Source organism: Oncorhynchus keta, chromosome 20, assembly GCF_023373465.1.
Source record: "Oncorhynchus keta strain PuntledgeMale-10-30-2019 chromosome 20, Oket_V2, whole genome shotgun sequence".
In the NCBI taxonomy this organism is placed as follows: domain Eukaryota; kingdom Metazoa; phylum Chordata; class Actinopteri; order Salmoniformes; family Salmonidae; genus Oncorhynchus; species Oncorhynchus keta.
This window is the reverse complement of record NC_068440.1, coordinates 15,875,932-15,903,587: the sequence shown is the minus strand read 5'-3', so window position 1 is coordinate 15,903,587 and position 27,656 is coordinate 15,875,932. Positions and strand designations below refer to the sequence as shown.

Here is a 27,656-nt window from a genome sequence, read left to right as displayed (position 1 = left end):
TTTTTAAATCCTATCCAATCAATTGAATTGGCCACTGGTGGACTCCAATCAAGTTGTAGAAACATCTCAAGGATGATCAGTGGAAACAGGATGCACCTGAGCTCAATTCCGAGTCGATGTATAAAGCAGTTGTGGCTGGATCAGCAATTTGCAAGTAACACTTTTGATAACTGTGCACCAGTGGCAAGTCACATTTTAGTTGTTCACATTAAAGTGACACATTAATCTTTCAATAAAATGTGTAATTAAAAGTAAAACATAATTCAGTTTGAAAATGGAACATGAAAACATTTGAATAAGCCAAATATGAGGAACAATGTCACATTATAAATAAAACTTTAGCTGCAGATAAGGATGCTAGGTAACATGCAAAAAAAGTGTGTACATAAGTTTTTGAATGTATATTTTAAATATATTTTGTGGACATTTAAATATACTTTTTTGAAAGGATACTTAAGTATTTATTTTTTTATATGAAAAAGTATACTCCGGAAGCATGTTCCTCAGCTGTGCATGTGGGATAAACTGTCATTATCATTGTTAACTTTCTCTGCACTCTTCAAAACTCATTACTGACACTGAAACTACAGTGCCTTGCAAAAGTATTCATACCCCTTGGATGTCTTCACATTTTATTGTAACAAAGTGGGATTAAAATTGATTTAATTGTATTTTTGTTGAATAACAGTCTACACATAAGTGGAAGAAATGATTATTTAATACAAAAAACATATAGTCATTGCGTATTCAGCTCCCTGAAAACATGTTAGAAACACCTTCTGCAATGATTACAGTTATGATTACGACCATCTTTGATGTGTCTGGGGAATTTAATACATAATCCACATAATTATTAACTTGACCATGCTTAAAGAGATATTCAATGTCTGATTTTATATTTTTACCGATCTACCAATCACTGCCTTTCTGGTCTTCCAGAGTATTTTGAGTTCATGGTTGACAATACATAACAATTAAATACATTTGAAGCCCTTTTTCACAATAAAATGTGAAGGAAAACAATGGTTATGCATACTTTCACAAGGCACTGCATACTTAGTGTACTTGATCACTCACAAGCAGAATTTCATTTAAAAAAAAGTATACTTTAACGTAAAAACAATTCCAAGTATATTTTGAATGAAAACACCAAATTACAATTAAAGCATTTTAAATTGAAGTACAGTTTAAGTTTAATGATAAAAAACAAGGAATTTAAAGTACATGTTTAATAAGTTTATTGAAGATTGATGATCGTGTATTTATAGTATACAAAATTACAAAACAAAAAACTGCATTTCAAGGACACTTTTAATAAGTGTAAGGATATTATATTTATAGTATACTTAAGATATCCATAAAAGTACATCTCATATTTGAAGTATATTATTAGAATGTTTTATATATTTAAGTATACATTGGTATACCTGTAATATATTAAAGTAAAGATTTGCTTGGGATCGTCGTCCATTGTCCAACTGTTGTGTTTATTAGAATTGTTTTAAAAACCTTTGACAATATTGATGACCTTTGACAATAGTGTAGATCAGAGACTCACAGAGGAGAAATAGGCTTCACACACAACTAAGTAATAAAATGAAATAAGATGCTCTTTTCTCCTCCACTTGGTCATTCTCTGGCTGCGTCAGAGACACATTCACATCTTTAGAAGGAAGTACTAATTACTGTCCCTCCTCTGGACCGTCGCCAGGCCACTTTTTGTCCCCCCTGATCCTGTGTTTGTACTACACAGTCAGGCTCATTATATACAGGACAGCACCAAAACCAATAAAGCTGACATCGGAGGTAGATATAGTAGACCTTTTTGGAGGTTTGTAATGACACATCAGACTGGTTGTGAAGGAAGTCTTAACCTTTTTCTGTTTAATTTGTGTTCGCTGTGTTCCTGGTGGCTGGTTGTTGATCAATGCCTGTTTCGTGTTTCATTTGTGTTCGCTGTGTTCCTGGTGGCTGGTTGTAGGTGATCAATGCCTGTTTCGTGTTTCATTTGTGTTCGCTGTGTTCCTGGTGGCTGGTTGTAGGTGATCAATGCCTGTTTCTGTTTCATTTGTGTTCGCTGTGTTCCTGGTGGCTGGTTGTAGGTGATCAATGCCTGTTTCTGTTTCATTTGTGTTCGCTGTGTTCCTGGTGGCTGGTTGTAGGTGATCAATGCCTGTTTCGTGTTTCATTTGTGTTCGCTGTGTTCCTGGTGGCTGGTTGTAGGTGATCAATGCCTGTTTCGTGTTTCATTTGTGTTCGCTGTGTTCCTGGTGGCTGGTTGTAGGTGATCAATGCCTGTTTCGTGTTTCATTTGTGTTCGCTGTGTTCCTGGTGGCTGGTTGTAGGTGATCAATGCCTGTTTCTGTTTCATTTTTGTTCTCTGTGTTCCTGGTGGCTGGTTGTAGGTGATCAATGCCTGTTTCGTGTTTCATTTGTGTTCGCTGTGTTCCTGGTGGCTGGTTGTAGGTGATCAATGCCTGTTTCTGTTTCATTTGTGTTCGCTGTGTTCCTGGTGGCTGGTTGTAGGTGATCAATGCCTGTTTCTGTTTCATTTGTGTTCGCTGTGTTCCTGGTGGCTGGTTGTAGGTGATCAATGCCTGTTTCTGTTTAATTTGTGTTCGCTGTGTTCCTGGTGGCTGGTTGTAGGTGATCAATGCCTGTTTCTGTTTCATTTGTGTTCGCTGTGTTCCTGGTGGCTGGTTGTAGGTGATCAATGCCTGTTTCGTGTTTCATTTGTGTTCGCTGTGTTCCTGGTGGCTGGTTGTAGGTGATCAATGCCTGTTTCTGTTTCATTTGTGTTCGATGTGTTCCTGGTGGCTGGTTGTAGGTGATCAATGCCTGTTTCTGCTGGTGTTTTCACCTGTTGTAGTAGTAAGTCTAGTAAAATGTATGTTTTCTTTTTAGATTCTCCATTAGCCTGGAAGAGGTTGCTGCCTATGTCTTCATTCTGCTTTGTTTACATTAGACAAGGTTCTCCTTCCTTTGTTACTTCTTAGCCGTATTTGTTGAAACGCCTTTGAGATACTAAAAACTGCACCCACGCAGACACACACACACTCTCCCACTTCAAGCAAAACAACCTTGAGCTGCTGACACAGGCCCCTGGCGCTTTTGAGGACGGTGTGCTCTCGTTCTCTGTGGCCAACGTGAGTAAGTAATTGAAGCGTATTAACCCTCGCAAGGCTGCCGGCCCAGGCGGCAACTCAAGCCACGTCTTCAGAGCATGTGCAGACCAGCTGGCTGGAGTGTTTACGGACATATTCAGTCTCTCCTTATCCAGGTCCCCACTTGCTTCAAGATGTCCTGTACCCAAGAAAGGTAACTGAACTAAATGACTGTCACCCAGCAGGACTCACCGCTGTCATCATTAAGCACTTTGAGAGGCTAGTTAAGGATCATATCACCTTCCCAGACACCGTAGACCCACTACAATTCACATATCGTCCCAACAGATCCATGGAAAACACAATCACCATTGCAATACCTATGTAAGAAATACCTATGTAAGAAATAACTATGTAAGAAATAACTATGTAAGAAATAAATATGTAAGAATGCTGTTCATCGACTACATCTCAACCTTCAACACCATAGTGCCCTCCAAGCTCATCACTAAGCTCAGCGGCATGGGTCTGAACCCCGACCTGTGCAACAGGGCCTGAACTTCCGGACGGGCCGACATGAAATGGTGAAGTTGGGCAACAATGCCTCTGCCACACTGATCCTCAACACAGGGGCCCCACAGGGGTGCATGTTTAGCACCCTCCTGTACTCCCTGTTCACCCATGACTGCGTGGCCACACACATCTCCAACTCAATCATCAAGTTTGCTGATGATACAACAGTGGTAGGCCTGATTACCAACAACGATGAGACAAATGCTGCAGCAGCTGTTTTCAAAGTATTTATGCAGGTAATTGCACAAATATATACTAACCCTATATCCCATCTCGTGCAGAAACACTGCCTTGCAGGGGAGCAGAGCTCATTGAGTGGAGTCATTTTTGGAGATGTAGCACAGAGGCATAAAAGTTGGTGTAATTTACTACAAAGTGAGACTTTGTCCCCGTGCTTCTTGACTTTTTACATTGTTTTGTTCACAAGCTCAGTTTTAGCTTGAGTCTGCTGCTTCAACTAATAGCGAAGAGACGCCCTAGTCATATCCCAAATTTCACAGACACACGTGACATTACTCGAGTGGCCCTGTTACTGCGATAACCTCTTGCCCTTAAAGGGGCAGCTGAACATTTTCTCTGATTTGTTTTAATTTTTAAAAATGAGAAAACATTTTGTGACATGTAATTATGGCCCAAAAATATTTTAGCTGTAAAAAAAAATCAGATTTGGAATGTTTTTTAATCAATCTACCTGCCACTTGGTGGTGGAACAAAAAGTGAATTTTAGGCTCTGTCCTACAGCGTAGTGGTGCCAGGAAAATAACCTCCCCTTCAATGTCGACAAACCAAGGAGCTGGTTGTGAACTTCAGGCAGCCCCCCGCACCTCTGATTCAGAGGGGTTGGGTTAAATGTGGAAGACACATTTCAGTTGAAGGCATTCAGTTGTAATACTGACGAGGTATCCCCCTTTCCCAATTGCAGCATCCAGAACCAAAGGGATTTCCAGAGGGTGGTGTGGTCAGCCCAATGCGTCATCAGGGGCACACTGCCTGCCCTCCAGGATATCTACAGCACCCGATGTCACAGGAAGGCCAAGAAGATCATCAAGGACCTCCGGTGCATTAAAGCTGGGACCGATTTCCAGGCCATCAGACTGTTATGTCACCACTAGCCGGACTCAGCTCAGTACCCTGCCCTGAACCTTAGTCACTGTTCTAGCCGGCCTCAGCCCTGTACCCTGCCCTGAACCTTAGTCACTGTTCTAGCCGGCCTCAGCCCAGTACCCTGCCCTGAACCTTAGTCACTGTTCTAGCCGGCCTCAGCCCAGTACCCTGCCCTGAACCTTAGTCACTGTTCTAGCCGGCCTCAGCCCAGTACCCTGCCCTGAACCTTAGTCACTGTTCTAGCCGGCCTCAGCCCAGTACCCTGCCCTGAACCTTAGTCACTGTTCTAGCCGGCCTCAGCCCAGTACCCTGCCCTGAACCTTAGTCACTGTTCTAGCCGGCCTCAGCCCAGTACCCTGCCCTGAACCTTAGTCACTGTTCTAGCCGGCCTCAGCCCAGTACCCTGCCCTGAACCTTAGTCACTGTTCTACCCTGCCCTGAACCCGGACTCAGCCCAGTACCCTGCCCTGAACCTTAGTCACTGTTCTAGTCACTGACCTCAGCCCAGTACCCTGCCCTGAACCTTAGTCACTGTTCTAGCCAACCTCCACTCAGTACCCTGCCCTGAACCTTAGTCACTGTTCTAGCCGGACTCAGCCCAGTACCCTGCCCTGAACCTTAGTCACTGTTCTAGCCGGCCTCAGCCCAGTACCCTGCCCTGAACCTTAGTCACTGTTCTAGCCGACCTCCACTCAGTACCCTGCCCTGAACCTTAGCCACTGTTCTAGCCGGACTCAGCTCAGTACCCTGCCCTGAACCTTAGTCACTGTTCTAGCCGACCTCAGCCCAGTACCCTGCCCTGAACCTTAGTCACTGTTCTAGCCGGACTCCGCCCAGTACCCTGCCCTGAACCTTAGTCACTGTTCTAGCCGGCCTCAGCCCAGTACCCTGCCCTGAACCTTAGTCACTGTTCTAGCCGGACTCAGCCCAGTACCCTGCCCTGAACCTTAGTCACTGTTCTAGCCGGCCTCAGCCCAGTACCCTGCCCTGAACCTAGTCACTGTCACTGTTGAACCTTAGTCACTGTTCGGACTCAGCTCAGTACCCTGCCCTGAACCTTAGTCACTGTTCTAGCCGGCCTCAGCCCAGTACCCTGCCCTGAACCTTAGTCACTGTTCTAGCCGGACTCAGCCCAGTACCCTGCCCTGAACCTTAGTCACTGTTCTAGCCGGCCTCAGCCCAGTACCCTGCCCTGAAGTCACTTAGCCGGACTCAGTCACCCTGCCCTGCTCTCAGCTGGCCTCAGCCCAGTACCCTGCCCTGAACCTTAGTCACTGTTCTAGCCGGACTCAGCCCAGTACCCTGCCCTGAACCTTAGTCACTGTTCTAGCCGGCTACCACCCGCTACTCTACCCTGCACCTTAGAGACTGCTGCCCTATGCACTTAGTCATTGAACATTGGTCACCTTAATGTTTACATACTGTTTCACCCACTATGTACACTGACCAAAAATATAAGCCTAACAATTTCAACAATTTGACTGAGTTACAGTTCATTTAATGAAATAATTCATTAGACTCTAATCTATGGATTTCACATGACTGGGAATGCAGATATGCATCTATTGGTCCAGATACCTTTACAAAAAAGAAAAGGTAGGGTCGTGGCTCAGAAAACCAGTCTGGTGTGACCCACCCATCTTCACATTGAGTTGATCAGGCTTTTGATTGTTGCCTTTGGAATGGTGTCCCACTCCTCTTCAATGGTTGTGTGAAGTTGCTGGATATTGGCGGGAACTGGAACACGCTGCTGTACTTGTCGATTCAGGGCATCCCAAACATGCTTAATGGGTGACAAGTCTGGTGAATATGCAGGCCATGGAAGAGCAGGGACATTTTTACAGACGTATACAGATCCTTGCGACATGGGGCTGTGCATTATCTTGCTGAAAGATGAGGTGATGGCGTCGGATCAATGGCACGACAATGGGCCTCAGGATCTCGTCACAGTATCTCTGTGCGTTGAAGTTGCCATGGATAAAATGTAATTGTGTTCGTTGTCTGTAGTTTGTCTGTCCATACCATAACCAGACCGCCACCATCGGGCACTCTGTTCACAACGTTGACATCAGCACCACGCTCGCCAACATGACGCCATACACGTGGTCTGCAGTTGTGAGGCTGGTTGGGCGTACTGCCAAATGGTAGAGAATTAGCATTAAATTCTCTGCCAACAGCTCAGGTGGACACTCCGGCAGTCAGCATGCCAATTGCACGTTCTCTCAAAACATGAGACATCTGTGACATTATGTTGTGTGACAAAACTTCACATTTTACAGTGGCCTTTTATTGCCCCCAGCTTCTTGATATGCCTCACCTGTCAGGTGGATGGATTATCTTGGCAAAGGAGAAATGCTCTCTAACAGGGATGTAAACAAATTTATGCACAAAATTTGAGAGAAATCAGCTTTTTGTGCGTATGGAACATTTCTGGGATCTTTTATTTCAGCTCATGAAACATGGGACCAACATTTGACATGCGTTTTATTTTTGTTCAGTGTGTATATAGTACTGTGTTCGAGTCATCGCTCATCCTATATAACTTAGTTTTTTTATTGTGTGCATCGTTTGATTTATTTTTGCTAGGCATTACGACACTGTTGGAGCGACAAACACAAGCATTTCGCTGCACCTGCGATAACGTCTGCAAATCTGTGTACATGACCAATACACGTTTATTTGATTTGACACACACACACACGAACACACACACATGGGCTGCTACCCACGGCAGCTCAGCCAAAACCCTACGGTGAAGGAACACCACATGGAGCTCTGCATCATGTAATCAGGCCTGTTAATTGCACAGCACTGCCATGGATCATACTACAAATGGCTTTTAGTGAGAGCCCACTTCTCAGTTGTCTCTTGTTGGCAGCCATTGTGTCCTAATTGCTTTAGAAACAACTGCATAGCATTATTATATGCAGAGTGATGGAGATGTTGCAAAGATTTAAAATCCTACAGTATCTCTATGGGTCTGAAGTTCCGGTTTGAGCGTTGCCATCTAAACTAAAGCACTCTGCACATTTTGGTGCGAACTGTATTCATTTTCTGTTTATTCTAATAATAATATGTCACTTAGCAGATGCTTTTATCCAAAGAGACGTAGTCTTGTGTGCGTACGTTTTTAGTGGGGCTGGGCCTGGCAATAGAACCATTTATGCCGGCGTGGCACGAGCCCTGCTCTACCAACTGAGCTGCAGAGGACCGTTATTCTCAAGATCCCACTGAAAGAGGGATTAACAAGGAATACAAAGGTTGATAGGAGATGTCCTTCTTGTTCAAACTGATTCATGTAGCCAACATCAGTGTTTTTATTCTTGTAAGATGAATCGCTTTCTGAAGTAGAGGCCTGTTATACCTGATTTGGGGTTTGACTATAATCATTTCACCAACTCGGCCGGGTAGAGATTGTAGACGTAGTTAATTTCTGATGAAGCGTGGAAATATATAGTGTGACTATGGTGTCGCCATGCAACCTCTCCCTGTCCTAGTGAATCATTGCCAGCAGTCAGACTGTGTTACCTCTCCCTGTCCTAGTGAATCATTGCCAGCAGTCAGACTGTGTTACTACCTCTCCCTGTCCTAGTGAATCATTGCCAGCAGTCAGACTGTGTTACCTCTCCCTGTCCTAGTGAATCATTGCCAGCAGTCAGACTGTGTTACTACCTCTCCCTGTCCTAGTGAATCATTGCCAGCAGTCAGACTGTGTTGTTACCTCTCCCTGTCCTAGTGAATCATTGCCAGCAGTCAGACTGTGTTGTTACCTCTCCCTGTCCTAGTGAATCATTGCCAGCAGTCAGACTGTGTTGTTACCTCTCCCTGTCCTAGTGAATCATTGCCAGCAGTCAGACTGTGTTGTTACCTCTCCCTGTCCTAGTGAATCATTGCCAGCAGTCAGACTGTGTTGCTATCTGGTATGTTTCCTGTATTGATGTCTCCACTCAGTCTTCTCCGCTATCCCAAACATGACAGCTCTCTCCTTCTCATGGAGAGCGTGATACTATGGACTGACACACTGAGGAAAAAACATTTTGTTTTGTCAGCAATGTTTTCTCCCAAGGTGTGTGAGTGAGACCATACAGTATATTGTCTATCTAGCTAGCTGTCTCTGTTAGGGCTACTTCCCCAGGCAGAACCTCTATGTCAACAAGTAGATGAAGAATGCTGAATTGGTGTGTTTTTTCCCCCATAGTGAGGCCAGATGACACCCCAGCACAAGCAGATGGTGTGGTGCATGCGTGAATATGTTCATTCTCTGCTTCTATCATCATTGTCATAAGCAGGTCACAGGGTGTCTGTGTTAAAGGTCATGAACAGTCAAACTCATGTTTTTCATAATATGTGATGATATTTGAAGGAAACAAGATCAAAGTAGGATGGCCAAAGTATGAAAGATGACTGCATCTATATAAAGTTTCATAAAGTTACTAGTCCCCTTGTCAAACACTTAATTTGAATACACCATTGGTAACATGACATTCTCTTACCTAATTTGAACAAGTACCACCTTGTGACCAACATCGGAGAAGGTGTGTTTGCAGAGTGGCATGGTTTATATAGCTAGAGAGCTTCTCTACTGGTGCCGAAATGTAAGGTGTCAACAAATATTCAAAGTTTACACTATTCATCTATCACAACGATACTTCTGTTTCTCTTTTCATCTGTGCCTGATGTTAGCTAGTTACTGGCTTGCTAGGTCTTCAGCCAGCATGGACCTAAATGGGGGAAGATCTGTTCAAAACGCCAACGTGGTTGTCAAGCCACCACATCCGTTAGTGCTGCTGTTTAAAGCATCACCAGAGACATGCCATACGGGAGATGTATTAAATAATAATAATGATATCACTGATGCAATTTCAATGTTTGAGTTGCTTTGTGTTTCACCAAATTAGCTTACACTGCTCACTGTATCCAAGTTGCTTGACATAGGAGTTTCAAAGATCTGTCTGTCAAGGCGAGCTCATGAATATAAGCTCCTGGCCAACTCAGGCTGTCTTTTAAACTTGGTAGTTGGCCATTACAGAAAAAGTAATTTTCAGAATGACTGTTCAGGACCTTTTGAAGAGGTCACCAAGGCAGGCAGGCAGACAAGACCGACAAGTTCTGGTGTTGTCCTCTCCTGACCCGACCACTCTCTAGTGGACCTACTTCATCATGTACTGCTAGTTGTCCTGGCAACTCTGTCCTCTGCTCCTCTACAGGGTCGTCTGTGTTTACCCTAGCTCCCAGTGTCCCTCCCTCACTATGACAAATGGGTTAATGACAGATGGTGTCAGTTCTTCACATTAGGGAAAAGGCATGTGTAGAAAAGCGAACGTTAACATTTCTGTCTATGTACAATAGGGCCTCAGCAGCCAACTATGAGAGAGAAGTGGTTGAGGTAGGAACATATGGAGGAGGTCAGTCCACAGAGGACAGTGGAGACAGTGAACCGGGTTGTAGTGAGGCTGCCTGCTTCCACTAGACTGATTTCAGTGGTATATTGGCAGGCTTTATACAGCTTAATGGAGTGTGTATTAATTATAAGTAAATGTTACTCAACTCATCTCTTTCCCACTCCGTGTCTTACGGTATAAGACCTGGGGCAGCTGTGTGCAGGGCAGGGTTTCTTAAACTCTGTCTACAGGAGCCCAAGGGGTGCCCCAGCACTACACAGCTGATTCAAATAATCAACCAATCGTCATGCTTTGATCATTTGAATTAACTGTGTAGTGTTAGGGCAAAAACCTAAACATGCACCCCTTGTGGTCCCTATGACGAGTTTGGGGAAAGTCTGGTGTCGGACATGGACCAGCTGGAGTGAGTGTGTTAGACCTGTGGCAGCTCAGAGCTAGAGTGACTGAGTGTGTTAGACCTGTGGCAGCTCAGAGCTAGAGTGACTGAGTGTGTTAGACCTGTGGCAGCTCAGAGCTAGAGTGACCGAGTGTGTTAGACCTGTGGCAGCTCAGAGCTAGAGTGACCGAGTGTGTTAGACCTGTGGCAGCTCAGAGCTAGAGTGACCGAGTGTGTTAGACCTGTGGCAGCTCAGAGCTAGAGTGACCGAGTGTGTTAGACCTGTGGCAGCTCAGAGCTAGACTGACCGAGTGTGTTAGACCTGTGGCAGCTCAGAGCTAGAGTGACCGAGTGTGTTAGACCTGTGGCAGCTCAGAGCTAGACTGACCGAGTGTGTTAGACCTGTGGCAGCTCAGAGCTAGACTGACAGAGTGTGTTAGACCTGTGGCAGCTCAGAGCTAGAGTGACCGAGTGAGTTAGACCTGTGGCAACTCAGAGCTAGAGTGACCGAGTGTGTTAGACCTGTGGCAACTCAGAGCTAGAGTGACCGAGTGTGTTAGACCTGTGGCAGCTCAGAGCTAGAGTGACCGAGTGTGTTAGACCTGTGGCAGCTCAGAGCTAGAGTGACCGAGTGTGTTAGACCTGTGGCAGCTCAGAGCTAGAGTGACCGAGTGTGTTAGACCTGTGGCAGCTCAGAGCTAGAGTGACCGAGTGTGTTAGACCTGTGGCAGCTCAGAGCTAGAGTGACCGAGTGTCTTAGACCTGTGGCAGCTCAGAGCTAGAGTGACATTTACATTTACATTTAAGTCATTTAGCAGACGCTCTTATCCAGAGCGGCTAGTGACCGAGTGTCTTAGACCTGTGGCAGCTCAGAGCTAGAGTGACCGAATGTGTTAGACCTGTGGCAACTCAGAGCAAGAGTGACAGTGATGGAGTAAGGGCTGTCAGTATGAAAGGCCAACCAGTGATCGATTCATCAGCGATGAAAACAATGCACAGTTTTCTGTTCATCACCAACAGGGTGTTGAGGGTTCACTAACTTTTAACAAATCTTTTGACGACCTCAAGGTTTGTAGTGCCCTGGAATTAGATATTGCTTCACTCTTAGAAGCACTCATTCATTCAAGTGGAAGTTAGGCTGAACTCTGCATGCTCTCTCTGCGTTAGCATAATAGAGAAATAATGATCTGTATCTCAGACATATAGAACATAGTGTGTCAGATGGAGGTAACAGGAGAAAGGAAAGTGTTTGGGAAGCTATTGACCCTTTTTCATGTCTTTTTTTGAAGAGGCTCCACTGTGGTCTGCAGTCCACAGTCCAACATCACTAGTTCTGACATTTAGTTCCAACTCTTGTTGTGTCTTTTTGTATTGATGATAACACCAGGGCTTACATCACCAGTTCCAACTCTTGTTGTGTCTTTTTGTATTGATGATAACACCAGGGCTTACATCACCAGTTCCAACTCTTGTTGTGTCTTTTTGTATTGATGATAACACCAGGGCTTACATCACCAGTTCCAACTCTTGTTGTGTCTTTTTGTATTGATGATAACACCAGGGCTTACATCACCAGTTCCAACTCTTGTTGTGTCTTTTTGTATTGATGATAACACCAGGGCTTACATCACCAGTTCCAACTCTTGTTGTGTCTTTTTGTATTGATGATAACACCAGGGCTTACATCACCAGTTCCAACTCTTGTTGTGTCTTTTTGTATTGATGATAACACCAGGGCTTACATCACCAGTTCCAACTCTTACTGGCTCGCCTACCTGTTGAATAAGGCAGTGGGGTGTCAACATGGGGAGATTAATAGCTTTGTTTTTTCCCCCTCATCTCCCTCGTCTCTCCATCTCTTTCTCTCTCCATCTCTTTCTATGTAGTCATGTTTCATTCCCCTCTCTATATGCATCTCTCCTTCTCTCCATCCTTCTTTCTCTGCTGCACAGTTGGTGCCACTTTCTCGCTCTCTTGCTCTCTCGCTCTCTCTCTATAGCTATTAATTATTGCAGTGTAGTCTCTACTTCTATGAATATTTCAGGCTCTGTCATTAAGACAATCTATATTTCATGGCCCCCCTACCTTGTCACCTTTTTGGTGATCAGACTTTTCCTGTGTCTAACAGTGAGTCATTGAAGTGCACTATACATTTCATGGGATGTATGTTACCAGGCTCTAATGGTCTGGTGCACTTTCTTTTCTCACTCTTGTACCTGAAGAGTAGTTTATTTCACCCCCCAAAACTTGGATGTTTGTCAATCACAAATCTTCTCAATTATGTGTGTTAGGGTTACACAATAATTCCACTTACTCCTGAGATTCTACAGTCGTGGCCAACAGTTTTGAGAATGACACAAATTAATTTCCACAAAGTTTTCTGCTTCACTGTCTTTAGATGTTTTTGTCAGATGTTACAATGGAATACTGAAATATAATTACCAGCATTTCATAAGTGTCAAAGGCTTTTATTGACAATTACATTATTGATGCAAAGAGTCAATATTTGCAATGTTGACCCTTCTTTTTCAAGACCTCTGCAATCCGCCCTGGCATGTTGTCAATTAAATTCTGGGCCACATCCTGACTGATGGCGGCCCTTTCTTGCATAATCAATGCTTGGAGTTTTTCAGAATTTGTGGGTTTTTGTTTGTCTTGCCCGCCTCTTGTGGTTTGACCACAAGTTCTCAATGGGATTAAGGTCTGGGGAGTTTCCTGGACATGAACCAAAAATATCGATATTTCGTTCCCAGAGCCACTTAGTCACTTTTGCCTTATGGCAAGGTGCTCCACCATGCTGGAAAAGGCCTTGCTCGTCACCAAACTGTTCCTGCATGGTTGGGAGAAGTTGCTCTCAGAGGATGTGTTGGTACCATTCTTTATTCATGACTGTGTTCTTAGGCAAAATTGTGAGGGAGCCCACTCCCTTGGCTGAGAAGCAACCCCACACATGAATGGTCTCAGGATGCTTTACCGTTGGCATGACACATGACTGATGGTAGTGCTCACCTTGTCTTTTCCGGACAAGCTTTTTTTACGGATGCCCCAAACAATCGGAAAGGGGATTCATCAGAGAAAATGACTTTACCCCAGTCCTCAGCAGTCCAATCCCTATACCTTTTTCATAATATTAGTCTGTCCCTGATGTTTTTCCTGGAGAGAAGTGGCTTCTTTGCTGCCCTTCTTGACACCAGGCCATCCTCCAAAAGTCTTCGCCTCACTGTGTGTGCAGGTGCACTCACACCTGCCTGCTGCCATTCCTGAGCAAGATCTGTACAGGTGGTGCCCTGATCCCGCAGCTGAATCAACTTTAGGAGACGTTCTGACGCTTGCTGGACTTTCTTGGGCGCCCTGAAGCCTTCACAACAATTGAACCACTCTCTTTGAAGTTCTTAATGATCCGATAAATGGTGGATTTAGGTGCAGTCTTACTGGTCGCAATATCCTTGCCTGTGAAGCCCTTTTTGTGCAAAGCAATGATGACGGCACGTGTTTCCTTGCAGGTAACCATTGTTGACAGAGGAAGAACAATGATTCCAAGCACCACCCTCCTTTTGAAGCTTCCAGTCTGTTATTCGAACTCAATCAGCATGACAGAGTGATCTCCAGTCTTGTCCTCGTCAACACTCACACCTGTGTTATCGAGAGAATCACTGACATTATGTCAGCTGGTCCTTTTGTGGCAGGGCTGAAATGCAGTGGAAATGTTATTTTGGGGGGATTCGGTTCATTTGCATGGCAAAGAGGGACTTTGCAATTAATTACAATTCATCTGATCACTCTTCATAACATTCTGGATTATATGCAAATTGCAATCATACAAACTGAGGCAGCAGACTGTACACAAACTCGTTTTTTTACTATGACACCCAGCATGCCCATGTTCAGCTCAGTAAAGCCATCCACCATTTATTTTTGATGATACCTACATGCCCGATTACTAAAGTACATCCATTTTGAGCTATTAGGGCCTTGTCATTCACAGGGATTTCAGACACAGAGAGATTCTCACATCACTTTTGCACCTGTCAAGAATACTAAACCACTGTAAGTTTGCTACGGTACATTTATAGCTTTCGGAGGTTCTGTTTGTTTCCTCCAATGAGTGCATCTGTCTCTGCTTAGGTTGTGTTCCAGAGGGCACCCTATTCCCTACAAACATTGTTAAGAATAGTGCCGCTTTGAACTGGCTCCATCTGCATCCAGGCAGCCGTATGGTGGCTTGCCCTTGCCCTGGCCTCCAGTCCTGGCCTCCAGCCCCGCTCTAAGCAGTTCGCCTGGTGTTCTGACACAACCCACTCTAGCATGCTGTAGCTGTCTGGCTTAGAGGTGCTTTTCCTGCTCTCTCTATCTCTGTCTGCTCTCTCTTCTCGTCTGTCTCGCCTTGCTCAGTATGCTTCAATACTTAGGCACAGCTTTCATATGTGGGTAATGCGGTGAATGCCCACAACATTGACATCCCTAAACAATTCCTGGAAAATGTGCTGACTTCCGCTAAGCTGTTGGAAGTGTTGGGGCCTGCAGTCCTACGTTTCTCCAAAACATTAGATATGTCTAGCGTGTTGATGACCACCACCAAGCATACTAGGAAACAATCATTACAGCATACCTTCATGTCATGTTTTTCCTCTCTCAATGGACCAGGTCAAGCTAATGGACAGGCTTCTTCCTCCATGTATATGTGAGGGCTCAGTGCTTGAAGATCTAATGCCTGGATACAACATCGAAGGATAGATGTAATAATGATGATGTGTTATGACGGGGTCAGAGAGCAAATGTACCCGTAGTCCATTCATGCATCTGTCGTTATCGTCTCTGACCTCACATCCAGGTGACCTAAATTGTTCACCTAATTGTAACATTCTGTCATAAAGAGCACGTGATCAGCTTCATAACGAACATGCTTTCCCGTCTCAATAGGTTAAATCAAATAAATATGATTTTCCCAGTGTTTTCTGAAAGTATTCAGACCCCTTGACTTTTTCCACATGTTACTTTACAGACTACGGTTTCTGTGCCTTTTAGTTCCGGTTTCTGTGCCTCTAGTTCCGGTTTCTGTGCCTTTAGTTCCGGTTTCTATGCCCTTAGTTCCGGTTTCTATGCCTTTAGTTCCGGTTTCTATGCCTTTAGTTCCGGTTTCTGTGCCTTTAGTTCCGGTTTCTGTGCCTTTAGTTCCGGTTTCTGTGCCTTTAGTTCCGGTTTCTGTGCCTTTAGTTCCGGTTTCTGTGCCTTTAGTTCCGGTTTCTATGCCTTTAGTTCCGGTTTCTATGCCTTTAGTTCCGGTTTCTATGCCTTTAGTTCCGGTTTATATGCCTTTAGTTCCGGTTTCTATGCCTTTAGTTCCGGTTTCTATGCCTTTAGTTCCGGTTTCTATGCCTTTAGTTCCGGTTTCTATGCCTTTAGTTCCGGTTTCTATGCCTTTAGTTATGGTTTCTATGCCTTTAGTTCCGGTTTCTATGCCTTTAGTTCCGGTTTCTATGCCTTTAGTTCCGGTTTCTATGCCTTCAGTTCCGGTTTCTATGCCTTTAGTTCCGGTTTCTATGCCTTTAGTTCCGGTTTCTATGCCTTTAGTTCTGGTTTCTATGCCTTTAGTTACGGTTTCTATGCCTTTAGTTCCGGTTTCTATGCCTTTAGTTACGGTTTCTATGCCTTTAGTTTTCCTTGTGCACCAATTTATCAGTAAATTATTTTAAACTATCAAAGGATTGTTCCATAGCGTTGTGTTTTTAGGGAGTGATACTGGGTCTTGTAGAATACGTTTCATTTTCTTCCATATTGTTATAACGTTCTTAACCATGAAGTTGTTCATGTTCTTAGCTTTATCCTTAGGAAATAGACACAACAATATTCTGGGTATGAACATGTGCATCTTCAGTACAGAACCTATTGTTCCTCTTTAGTGCATTTAACTATAAGTCACAAGTAAAAGCCCTGGAAATGTGTCAACTCACTATACAAGTAAAAGCCCTGGAATTGTATCAACTCACTACACAAGTAAAAGCCCTGGAATTGTGTCAACTCACTACACAAATAAAAGCCCTGGAATTGTGTCAACTCACTACACAAGTAAAATCCCTGGAATTGTGTCAACTCACTACACAAGTAAAAGCCCTGGAATTGTGTCAACTCACTACACAAGTAAAAGCCCTGGAATTGTGTCAACTCACTACACAATAAATGCCCTGGAATTGTTGTCAACTCACTATACAAGTCTGGAAGGTTAAAACCCCCCTCAGACATATGAAGATGTGAAACTTTCCTTTATAGTCTATTCATTTAATTTGCCCATATAAAGTATGTTATGACCAGGTACACTTTTTTTAAAGAATGTTTTCAGTGGGGTAATTGGTATTACCAAAAATAAATGCAAATGGAGAACTGTAAGCAGGTTCTTTTAGGCTGCTGGTCACTGGCATAACATGCCAGGAATATTTAGCAATTTCAGTATTTTGTCATTAATCACTGCAGCAAAGTGAACAGAATAAAAAATTTAAAAAAATTACCTGAGAGTGTGAGAGAGAACTATGAAGAGGACGATTGAACAATATAAATAAACAGGGAGAGAGAGTAAAATAACAATTACCTGAGAGAGAGGGAGAGTGAGAGAGAGAACTATGAAGAGGGCGATTGAACAATATAAATAAACAGGAGAGAGAGTAAAATAACAATTACCTGAGAGAGAGGGAGAGTGAGAGAGAGAACTATGAAGAGGGCGATTGAACAATATAAATAAACAGGGAGAGAGTAAAATAACAATTACCTGAGAGAGAGGGAGAGTGTGAGAGAGAGAACTATGAAGAGGGCGATTGAACAATATAAATAAACAGTTAGAGAGAGTAAAATAACAATTACCTGAGAGAGAGGGAGAGTGAGAGAGAGAACTATGAAGAGGGCGATTGAACAATATAAATAAACAGGGAGAGAGTAAAATAACAATTACCTGAGAGAGAGGGAGAGTGTGAGAGAGAGAACTATGAAGAGGGCGATTGAACAATATAAATAAACAGTTAGAGAGAGTAAAATAAGCGAGACTGCTTTGGTTAGTGGATTACCAGCCTGTTGCTTTGAACCCAGCGGGGGCTGCAGTGCACTGTAGAGCACACCTGTTTAAGACAAAGCCACATGGCTTATTCAGTTGATGCATCATTCATTTGCTGTTCTGTTCCCTTCATCCATCCAGCCTGGTTCAAGTGGCAGTGGCTGACTCACCCATAAGTCTCAGGTGCCTGCAGGGTTTAACGTTCAACATAAATCAGCCTGTTTAGTCTTACGGACTGACGGACGGAGTGCAACACTGCTATTGTTGAGTGATTATAGCTAGCTGACCTGCCAACCACCAACTGGCAGCTATTAACCTTTCACCCAGGGGTTGTCATAGTTTCAGCCTTGAAACATCAGGTGAGCAGGTTTACGCCGTGATGTAGACACGCATGAAGGCACACACACACACACACACACACACACACACACACACACACACACACACACACACACACACACACACACACACACACACGGAATTGGATGCCCTCTAAATGTCAATAATATGCAAATTATACTATGAATCTTCTCGTCTCGATGCTGAAATGGCCAGCAGCGCAATAAGCTCCAGATCAGTCTGTGTCAGCAGCTAGATGCTTACATATGCAGAACTAATTTCATTTCAATTACCTGTTGGTACAAACCCAGGAGATGGCATCCTGCTTATTTCCTGGTTTTCAAAATGTTAGACCATGTAAAGTCGTGTCTTATCCCTGTCATTTCACTGTCATGCTCTGCTAAGTTCCAACCAGACTTGAAAGTTACTACCCAGCATCATGTTTTCTGAATCATTTTTGATTCTGTGCAAAAAACTGTGCAACTCAGGAAAAAACTGTGGATGTGTTTTTTGTTGCTGAAGGAACATCTTGTTTGTTGTGGTCCAATAAGTGCTGGGAGAGAGTCCACTGGGAATCTCCTCTTTTACTCTTCCAAGAACAAACTGTCTTTGTTTCTATAACAAAGTTTGGACAGTTTAGATGTGAGTTGAGACTATTATTCTTCACATCCCTGGGTCGCTCCTCTTTTCAGTTCCCTGCAGCTTGCGACTGGAACGAGCTGCAACAAACACTCAAACTGGACAGTTTTATCTCCATGTCTTCATTCAAAGACTCAATCATGGACCCTCTTACTGACAGTTGGGTCTGCTTTGCGTGATGTATTGTTGTCTCTACCTTCTTGCCCTTTGTGCTGTTGTCTGTGCTCAATAATGTTTGTACCTTGTTTTGTGCTGCTGCCATGTTGTGTTGCTACCATGTTGTCATGTTGTGTTGCTACCATGTTGTCATGTTGTGTTGCTACCATGCTATGTTGTTGCCTTAGGTCTCTCTTTATGTAGTGTTATCTCTCTTGTTGTGTTTTGTCCTATTATAATTTTTTACAATTATAATAATCCCAGCCCCCGTCCCTGCAGGAGGCCTTTTGCCTTTTGGTAGGCCGTCATTGTAAATAGGAATTTGTTCTTAACTGACTTGCCAAGTTAAATAAAGGTTAAACAAATAAATAAATAGTATATTAAGTATTGACTTCCTCAGAGAGGTTGTCCTGAGATTCATAGTGTTTCATTACTTCTCTCTCTGTCAATATATATATATATATATATATATATATATATATATATATATATATATATATATTATCTATGCCTGTTATCTCCACAAAGTCTGACTCTGAAGGTTTTCTCTTTCCTCTACTTTATTTGTTGTCTTGTTCTGTTGTTTCCTGTAGAGAAGTTGTTTGGAGAGTTCCTGAGCTGGGACCTAGACGAGGCTGTGTCTCAGCTGCCTCTGAAGCCAGGCCAGTCTGTCACCCTCACCGTCAACATCAAAGTCAGACTGGACTTCTCTGGAGGAGAGAACCTGCTTCAGGACCTCAACGATGGTGAGTGGTTTCAATTCCAGACGGGCCGCAAAGGTCTCCCAGACAACATCCAGGTGCTCTCCGACCAACAATGTCAATTGAAACCAGTAGAAGCTAAACTCTTTTAGGCAGGTATTCCCAATAGAGCACACTTCTATTTATCTATTTTGGGTTTGCCTTTCTGGAAAGCATTGGGTTCTCAGCTCCATGACCCCATAGCACTGGTTAAACATGTACTGAATACAGTGTTGAGTCTGTGTTTACTGCCCTACCCAGTAGTGTTCCAGAGAGGTGTTTTCTATTTATTTATTTATTTATTCTTTTTTTTATTAATTTAAAAATATATATATTTTTGTCCTCTTTTACTCCCCAAATTCGTAGTATCCAATTGTTAGTAGTTTTTGTCTTGTCTCATCGCTACAACTCCCGTACGGGCTCGGGAGAGACGAAGGTCGAAAGTCATGCGTCCTCCGAAACCCAACCAAGCCAAACTGCTTCTTAACACAGCGCGCATCCAACCCGGAAGCCAGCCGCACCAATGTGTCGGAGGAAACACTGTGCACCTAGCGACCTGGTTAGCGTGCACTGCGCCCGGCCCGCCACAGGAGTCGCTAGTGCACGATTAGACAAGGTTATCCCTACCCGCCAAACCCTCCCTAACCCGGACGACGCTAGGCCAATTGTGTCGCCCCACGGACCTCCCGGTCACGGCCTGGCTGCGACAGAGCCTGGGCTCGAACCCAGAGTCTCTGGTGGCACAGCCTTAGACCACTGTGCCACCCGGAAGGCACTGTTCCAGAGAGGTGTGTTGAGACTCATCCAACATTCAACAGAGGTAACCATGCAAACAGCAGACTCTCCTCTCACCTTGATTTCTCTCTTTGTTGTCGTCTTGCCTTTCTCGGTCTCTCACTCTTTCTCTCTGTACTCCTTCTCCCATGTGATGTGCTCCTGCATGCATGAGAAGAAATCAGAGGAGAGTAGGAGCTGAACAGACATGTTTAACTCATCTCGCTCTCTCTCTCTCGCTCTCTCTGCCCCTGACTTTCAATCATTATCTTTATGAGGCTATTTAACATACAGTTTTAATTAACGGTTTAGTAATTATGGCCCCTGAATAAAGGAGATAAAGCAAACAGGGCTTCCTTAAACAAAAAACCTTTGAAACCATTGTGTATTTTGTTGATGACTTTCTGGACCGATGCTATGTTCTGCTGGATCTTACACTACATGACCAAATGTGTCTGGGCTCCTGCTCGTTGAACATCTCATTCCAAAATCATGGGCCTCAATATAGAGTTGTTCCCCCCTTTGCTGCCATAACAGCCTCCACTCTTCTGGGAAGGCTTTCCACTAGACGTTGGAACATTGCTGCCATAACAGCCTCCACTCTTCTGGGAAGGCTTTCCACTAGATGTTGGAACATTGCTGCCATAACAGCCTCCACTCTTCTGGGAAGGCTTTCCACTAGATGTTGGAACATTGCTGCCATAACAGCCTCCACTCTTCTGGGAAACTGTTGGAACATTGCTGCCATAACAGCCTCCACTCTTCTGGGAAGGCTTTCCACTAGATGTTGGAACATTGCTGCCATAACAGCCTCCACTCTTCTGGGAAGGCTTTCCACTAGATGTTGGAACATTGCTGCCATAACAGCCTCCACTCTTCTGGGAAGGCTTTCCACTAGATGTTGGAACATTGCTGCCATAACAGCCTCCACTCTTCTGGGAAGGCTTTCCACTAGATGTTGGAACATTGCTGCCATAACAGCCTCCACTCTTCTGGGAAGGCTTTCCACTAGATGTTGGAACATTGCTGCCATAACAGCCTCCACTCTTCTGGGAAGGCTTTCCACTAGATGCTTTTGGAACATTGCTGCCATAACAGCCTCCACTCTTCTGGGAAGGCTTTCCACTAGATGTTGGAACATTGCTGCCATAACAGCCTCCACTCTTCTGGGAAGGCTTTCCACTAGATGTTGGAACATTGCTGCTACAACAGCCTCCACTCTTCTGGGAAGGCTTTCCACTAGATGTTGGAACATTGCTGCCATAACAGCCTCCACTCTTCTGGGAAGGCTTTCCAATAGATGTTGGAACATTGCTGCCATAACAGCCTCCACTCTTCTGGGAAGGCTTTCCACTAGATGTTGGAACATTGCTGCTACAACAGCCTCCACTCTTCTGGGAAGGCTTTCCACTAGATGCTGGAACATTGCTGCTACAACAGCCTCCACTCTTCTGGGAAGGCTTTCCACTAGATGCTGGAACATTCCTGTGGGGACTTGCTTCCATTCAGCCACAAGAGCGTTAGTGAGGTCGGGCACTGATGTTGGGGAATTAGGCCTGATTTCGAGTCAGCATTCCAATTCATCCCAATTTTGATATGGTTGAGGTCAGGGCTCTGTGCAGGCCAGTTAAGTTCACCAAACGCCATCTCGACAAACCATTTCTGTATGGTCCTCGCTTTGTGCACAGGGCCATTGTTTAGAATGTCGTTGTATTCTGTAGCGTTCAGATTTCCCTTCACTGGAACTAAGTGGCCTGAACCATGAAAACAGCCCCGGACCTTTTTTCCTCCTTCACCAAACTTTACAGTTGGCATTATGCATTGGGGCAGGTAGTGTTTTCCTGGCATCTGCCAAACCCATATTTGTCTATCGGACTGCCAGATGGTGAAGCGTGATTCATTACTCCAGAGAACACGCTTCCACTGCTCCAGAGTCCAATGGCGGCGAGCTTTACGCCACTCCAGCTGATGCTTGGCATTGCCATGGTGATCTTAGGCTTGTGTGCGGCTGCTTCATCCATTTCATGAAGCTCCCGACAAATAATTATTGTGCTGACGTTGCTTCCAGGGGCAGTTTGGAACACAGCTCCATTCTGCTGAGCCATTGTTGCTGTTGCTCCTAGACGTTTCCACTTCACAATAACTGCACTTGCAGTTGGCTGCGGCAGCTCTAGCAGGTCAGAAATTTGACGCACTGAATTGTTGGAAAGGTGGAATCCTAAAATGGCGCCACATTGAATGTCGCTGAGCTCTTTAGTAAGGCCATTCTACTGCCCATGTTGGAGTGTTTGTGGACATTGCATGGCTGTGTGCTCGATTTTATACACCTGTCAGCAACGGGTGTGGCTGAAATGGTTGAATCCACAATGAATTTGAATTCACTGCAAACTATTGAAAGAGCATTCCAGAGAGAACAATGTGGCATAATACGTATTAAAGACTTAATTTTCTGTTTATAATAATGTCATTCACTGGTTTTAAGCTTGAGAAGACTCATTACAGTGAAACAGGTAAAGACAACTTTTTTTCATGACGACATCAGGGCGTCAAAGAGCACCTATAATAGTATAAATGACGCCTTCCTTTCGTCCTAAAGTGATAGCACTTCAGAAATGGTTTTGAGGCATTCAAGGCTGTTTCCATTTACTGACCCCAGACAGCCAGAATGTGTATGTATAAAGTAGGCCCTTGGCCCTGTGTGGGAATTGAATGGATCCTTCACCTCTTGAGCTGCACATTCGGCTTGGCGACAAGCATCAACAGCTAGCGGCTCCCATCTATCCATCTTTTTCTCTCCATCTCCCTCCATCCCTCCCTCCCTATTTCTCTCCATCTCCCTCCCTCCCTATTTCTTTACACCTCCCTCCCTCCCTCCCTCCCTCCCTCCCTCCCTCCCTCCCTCCCTCCCTCCCTCCCTCCCTCCCTCCCTCCCTCCCTCCCTCCCTCCCTCCCTCCCTCCCTCCCTCCCTCCCTCCCTCCCTCCCTCCCTCCCTCCCTCTCTTTCTCTTTCTCTTTCTTTCTCTATCCATCTCTTTCTCTCCCTCCCTTTCTCTATCCATCTCTCTTTCTCTCCCTCCCTTTCTCTATCCATCTCTCTTTCTCTCCCTCCCTTTCTCTATCCATCTCTCTTTCTCTCCCTCCCTTTCTCTATCCATCTCTTTCTCTCCCTCCCTTTCTCTATCCATCTCTTTCTCTCCCTCCCTTTCTCTATCCATCTCTTTCTCTCCCTCCCTTTCTCTATCCATCTCTCTTTCTCTCCCTCCCTTTCTCTATCCATCTCTCTTTCTCTCCCTCCCTTTCTCTATCCATCTCTCTCTCTCTCCCTCCCTTTCTCTATCCATCTCTCTTTCTCTCCCTCCCTTTCTCTATCCATCTCTTTCTCTCCCTCCCTTTCTCTATCCATCTCTCTTTCTCTCCCTCCCTTTCTCTATCCATCTCTCCCTCCATCTCTCTTTCTCTCCCTCCCTCCCGCTTTCTCCATCTCTTTCTCTCTCACTCCCTCCCTCCCTCACTCGCTCTCAATCTCTTTCTCTCCCTCCCTCACTTTCTCTCCATCTCCCTCCCTCCCCCTCCCTACCTCTCTCTGTCCCTCTCTCCATCTCCCTCCCTCCCCCTCCCTACCTCTCTCTGTCCCTCTCTCCATCTCCCTCCCTCCCCCTCCCTACCTCTCTCTCCCTTCCCCCCTCTTTCTAGGAGAATAAATTGCAGCTCGCGGCATGCTTGGTCAGAAGCATTCTGATCTTTATACTTTCTCTCTCACTCTATTGCTATCTCTCTCTCCCTCCCTGTCTGTCTGCATTGATATGATATATTTTGTGTCTGTCCTTCGGCTCATTTGAGTGACACTGTCTGATTGTCATACTGTAAAAAGCACTTGAAATAATTCCTTAGTGTTAGGTTTGAGATCGGTATTTGCAACTGATTTGCAAATTAACCGACTAAAATAGCAGTGATTATTTGAATAATGGATGGAGTGGAGAGATTCTACTCCTCCGCCCCTCACTACTACAAACGTTGAAATATACAGTTGAAGTCGGAAGTTTACATTAGCCAAATACATTTAAACTCAGTTTTTCACAATTCCTGACATTTAATCCAAGTAAAAATTCCCTGTTTTAGGTCAGTTAAAATCACCACTTTATTTTAAGAATGTGAAATGTCAGAATAATAGTAGAGAGAATTATTTATTTCAGCTTTTATTTCTTTCATCACATTCCCAGTGGGTCAGAAGTTTACTTACACTCAATTAGTATTTGGTAGCATTGCCTTTAAATGGTTTAACTTGGGTCAAACGTTTCGGGTAGCCTTCCACAAGCTTCCCACAAAAAGTTGGGTGAATTTTGGCCCATTCCTCCTGACAGAGCTGGTGTAACTGAGTCAGGTTTGTAGGTCTCCTTGCTCGCACACACCTTTTCAGTTCTGCCCACACATTTTCTATGGGATTCGGGTCAGGGCTTTGTGATGGCCACTCTAATACCCTGACTTTGTTGTCCTTAAGCCATTTTGCTACAACTTTGGAAGGATGCTTAGGGTCGTTGTCCATTTACGACCAAGCTTTAGCTTCCTGACTGATGTCTTGATGTTGCTTCAATATATCCACTTAATTTTCTTCCTCATGAAGCCATCTATTATGTGAAGTGCACCAGTCCCTCCTGCAGCAAAGCACCCCCACAACATGATGCTGCCACCCCCGTGCTTCACGGTTGGGATGGTGTTCTTCAGCTTGCAAGCATCCCCCTTTTTCCTCCAAACATAACGATGGTCATTATGGCCAAACGGTTCTATTTTTGTTTCATCAGACCAGAGGACATTTCTCCAAAAAGTACGATCTTTGTCCCCATGTGTAGTTGCAAACCGTAGTCTTGCTGAGCGGCCTTTCAGGTTATGTTAATATAGGACTTGTTTTACTGTGGATAGAGATACTTTTGTACCAGTTTCCTCCAGCATCTTCACATGGTCCTTTGCTGTTGTTCTGGGATTAATTTGTACTTTTCCCAACAAAGTACGTTCATCTCTAGGAGACAGAATGCGTCTCCTTCCTGAGCGGTATGAAGACTGCATGGTCCCATGGTGATTATACTTGCGTACTATTGTTTGTACAGATAAACGTGGTACCTTGTTTTAAAGACTCTCCATTTGTAAGTGCCATTGCATTGAATGCAGACATTACACTAGTTTCCATCCGTTAGAGGCATAAATGATGTGCAGGGGTATTTTGGGGTGGTAAATCAGAGTTTACCAATTGATCTCTGAGATTTCTGCCCCGTGAGAATACGACCAAGGGAGGGTCCGATTAAACATTACCGATACTGTCATCGGATCTTAGAAGGTGCCAATGTTTAAACAATTCCCTTAATTTGTTCAGAGCATTTTGAATAGCGGGTAGTGAGGATTTAAGAATGCTTATTTTTGCGAGACTGTCCTTGAAAGAGATTGTTTCGATTTGTTTTGGATTTTCTCAATGGCAGTATTAATCTGACCATTTTTGTACCCCCTCTCTTTGTATTTTCTTTGCGTCTCAGACATTTTTTCTGTCTAAATCTGATTTGGTTTTTGCTAATTCTTTTGTTTTGATTCGACAGATTTGGCTGTAGGGCAAACTGTTTTTCAAAGGAAACGGTTGACAGCTATCAGCCCTCAACAAACTGTTACAAGCAGTAGGTTTCCTGTAAAGATCAGTGTACAGAACATTATCCTCACACAAAATCAGAAGATCAAGGAAACTGATTTGACGTGTATCAGATTGTATAGTACATCTCAGGTGCTCAGAATAAGAGTTCAGAAAAGCCTGGATGCCTGGAGCTGTTTTGCATCACCCCTCCATAGAACAAAAATATCATCAATGTACCATTTCCAAATAAAAATGTTATGCAATCATTTTTTGGGGAGAGGATTGATAATTTACTGTTTCTCCATGTAACCTATATCAAATTACCATAGTTAGGATCCGCAAGGGATCCCATAGCAGTACCCTTCGTCTAAATAAGAAAATCATTTAGAAACATGAAGTAGTTCTGCATAAATACCATTTCAGCCAATGTTATGATGCATGTACTGGAAGGTAGTAAGTAGTTCATTAGGGTCATGTTGCAGAAGGAAATGTTCTATGGCTTCAATACCGCCCCCGTGTGGAATATTTGTATAACAACTCGACATCAAAAGTCACTTATTTTTTATTTTTTATTTAACCTTTATTTAACTAGGCAAGTCGGTTAAGAACAAATTCTTATTTACAATGACGTCCTAGTAACAGTGGGTTAACTGCCTTGTTCAAGGGCAGAACGACAGATTTTTACCTTGTCTGCTCAGGGATTCAATCGAGCAACCTTTAACCACCTGCCGCCCCTAACGAAGTATTCTCAGGGAGCGGATCAAGAGATTCAATAATAGAGAGGGGAGCTGTTATTCGAGTGGTCTAATAAAAAAAGTCTATAGAGGAGCCGTTACTTCATCATTGCCAGCTACAATAGGGCGCCCTGGAGGTTTTGTAACGTTCTTGTGTAATTTCGGCAAAGTATAGAAATTGTCAATTTTATTGTGTTGAATAGCCAAAATGGAATGTTATTTTTTGGTGATTTGACCAGAACTTAAATTCCCATCTAGGACAGTAAAGATAGTGTTCTGAAATTGGGAAGTGGGGTCACTTCTGAGTTTCTAGTACAAGGTGTTTTTTTAATGTTCTATTATATCTGAAAATTAACCAATGATTTCAAGCCACACTGGCCATGATTACAAACACCTGTTTGTGTTCTTTGACACTATATGAACTAGTGACCCGCGGTGTTTGTGTTATACCGTGATGAAGAGCACTTGTCCCTCAACATTAGTTATCAGGTTATTAAATCATTGCATCAGAGCTCCTAGAGTGTGTGCGGCTCTCCTTTTCTTTTTCAAATAGAAAGTATACCCACAGAAAGCTGTGAACAACAGTAGTTGCTTCCAAAGCTATGTATTTCCCGTAATTGGATTTTGAAATGTTATACAACCAGCAGCCTTTTTTCTCTCTCCCAGAGCGCACATCAAGAGGCTTGCTCACTACAGCAGCAGGCCCAGTGAAACAGCGCCCAGGGACTGGGCAGAAACTTTCATTACATGAATCATAGGGATAATGCACTTTACTGTTTGACAAAATCATGGTTTTAGCTGCCTAAAAAAATAGGAAACCTTTAGTGAGGTGACCATTTAGACTAATGAATGTTCAGCTCACAGTCTGGAGCCATGCTCCTTGACATACTATCGGCTACTATAGCTCTATTGTATCAAAGTTGTCACAAGTAGAGGGCTGCTAGCTAGCATTATCAATATGTTATTAGCCTACCTGAGTGTATATATGTGGATCAGGTGTCTCTTGGGGTCCATAGGGCTGAATTGAAATGCTTCTTACAGAATAAATATGAAAAAGATATGCGC

At 43.9% G+C, this 27,656-nt stretch overlaps 1 protein-coding gene and 1 long non-coding RNA gene across 14 annotated transcripts in view; one reads left to right on the top strand and one right to left on the bottom strand.

Annotated features, from left to right (window-relative positions):
* Nucleotides 1–27,656, top strand: part of LOC118391642 (trafficking protein particle complex subunit 9-like) — a 414,365-nt gene that overhangs the window by 100,373 nt on the left and 286,336 nt on the right. Inside the window, exon 18 of the mRNA XM_052472165.1 lies at nucleotides 19,326–19,478. Within this exon, the coding sequence (XP_052328125.1) occupies nucleotides 19,326–19,478 (153 nt within the window). The remainder of the gene's footprint in view (nucleotides 1–19,325; nucleotides 19,479–27,656) is intronic.
* On the bottom strand, nucleotides 4,617–6,229 carry LOC127909870 (uncharacterized). 13 transcript variants are annotated; one of them, XR_008072639.1, is made up of 4 exons: nucleotides 5,839–5,970; nucleotides 5,634–5,774; nucleotides 5,352–5,539; nucleotides 4,617–5,195 (listed from the first exon to the last, which is right to left on the bottom strand). It is a non-coding gene; the product is annotated as an uncharacterized LOC127909870 (long non-coding RNA). The 13 variants fall into 13 exon arrangements; XR_008072643.1 differs by having other exon boundaries at nucleotides 5,352–5,445; XR_008072649.1 differs by having other exon boundaries at nucleotides 5,728–5,774.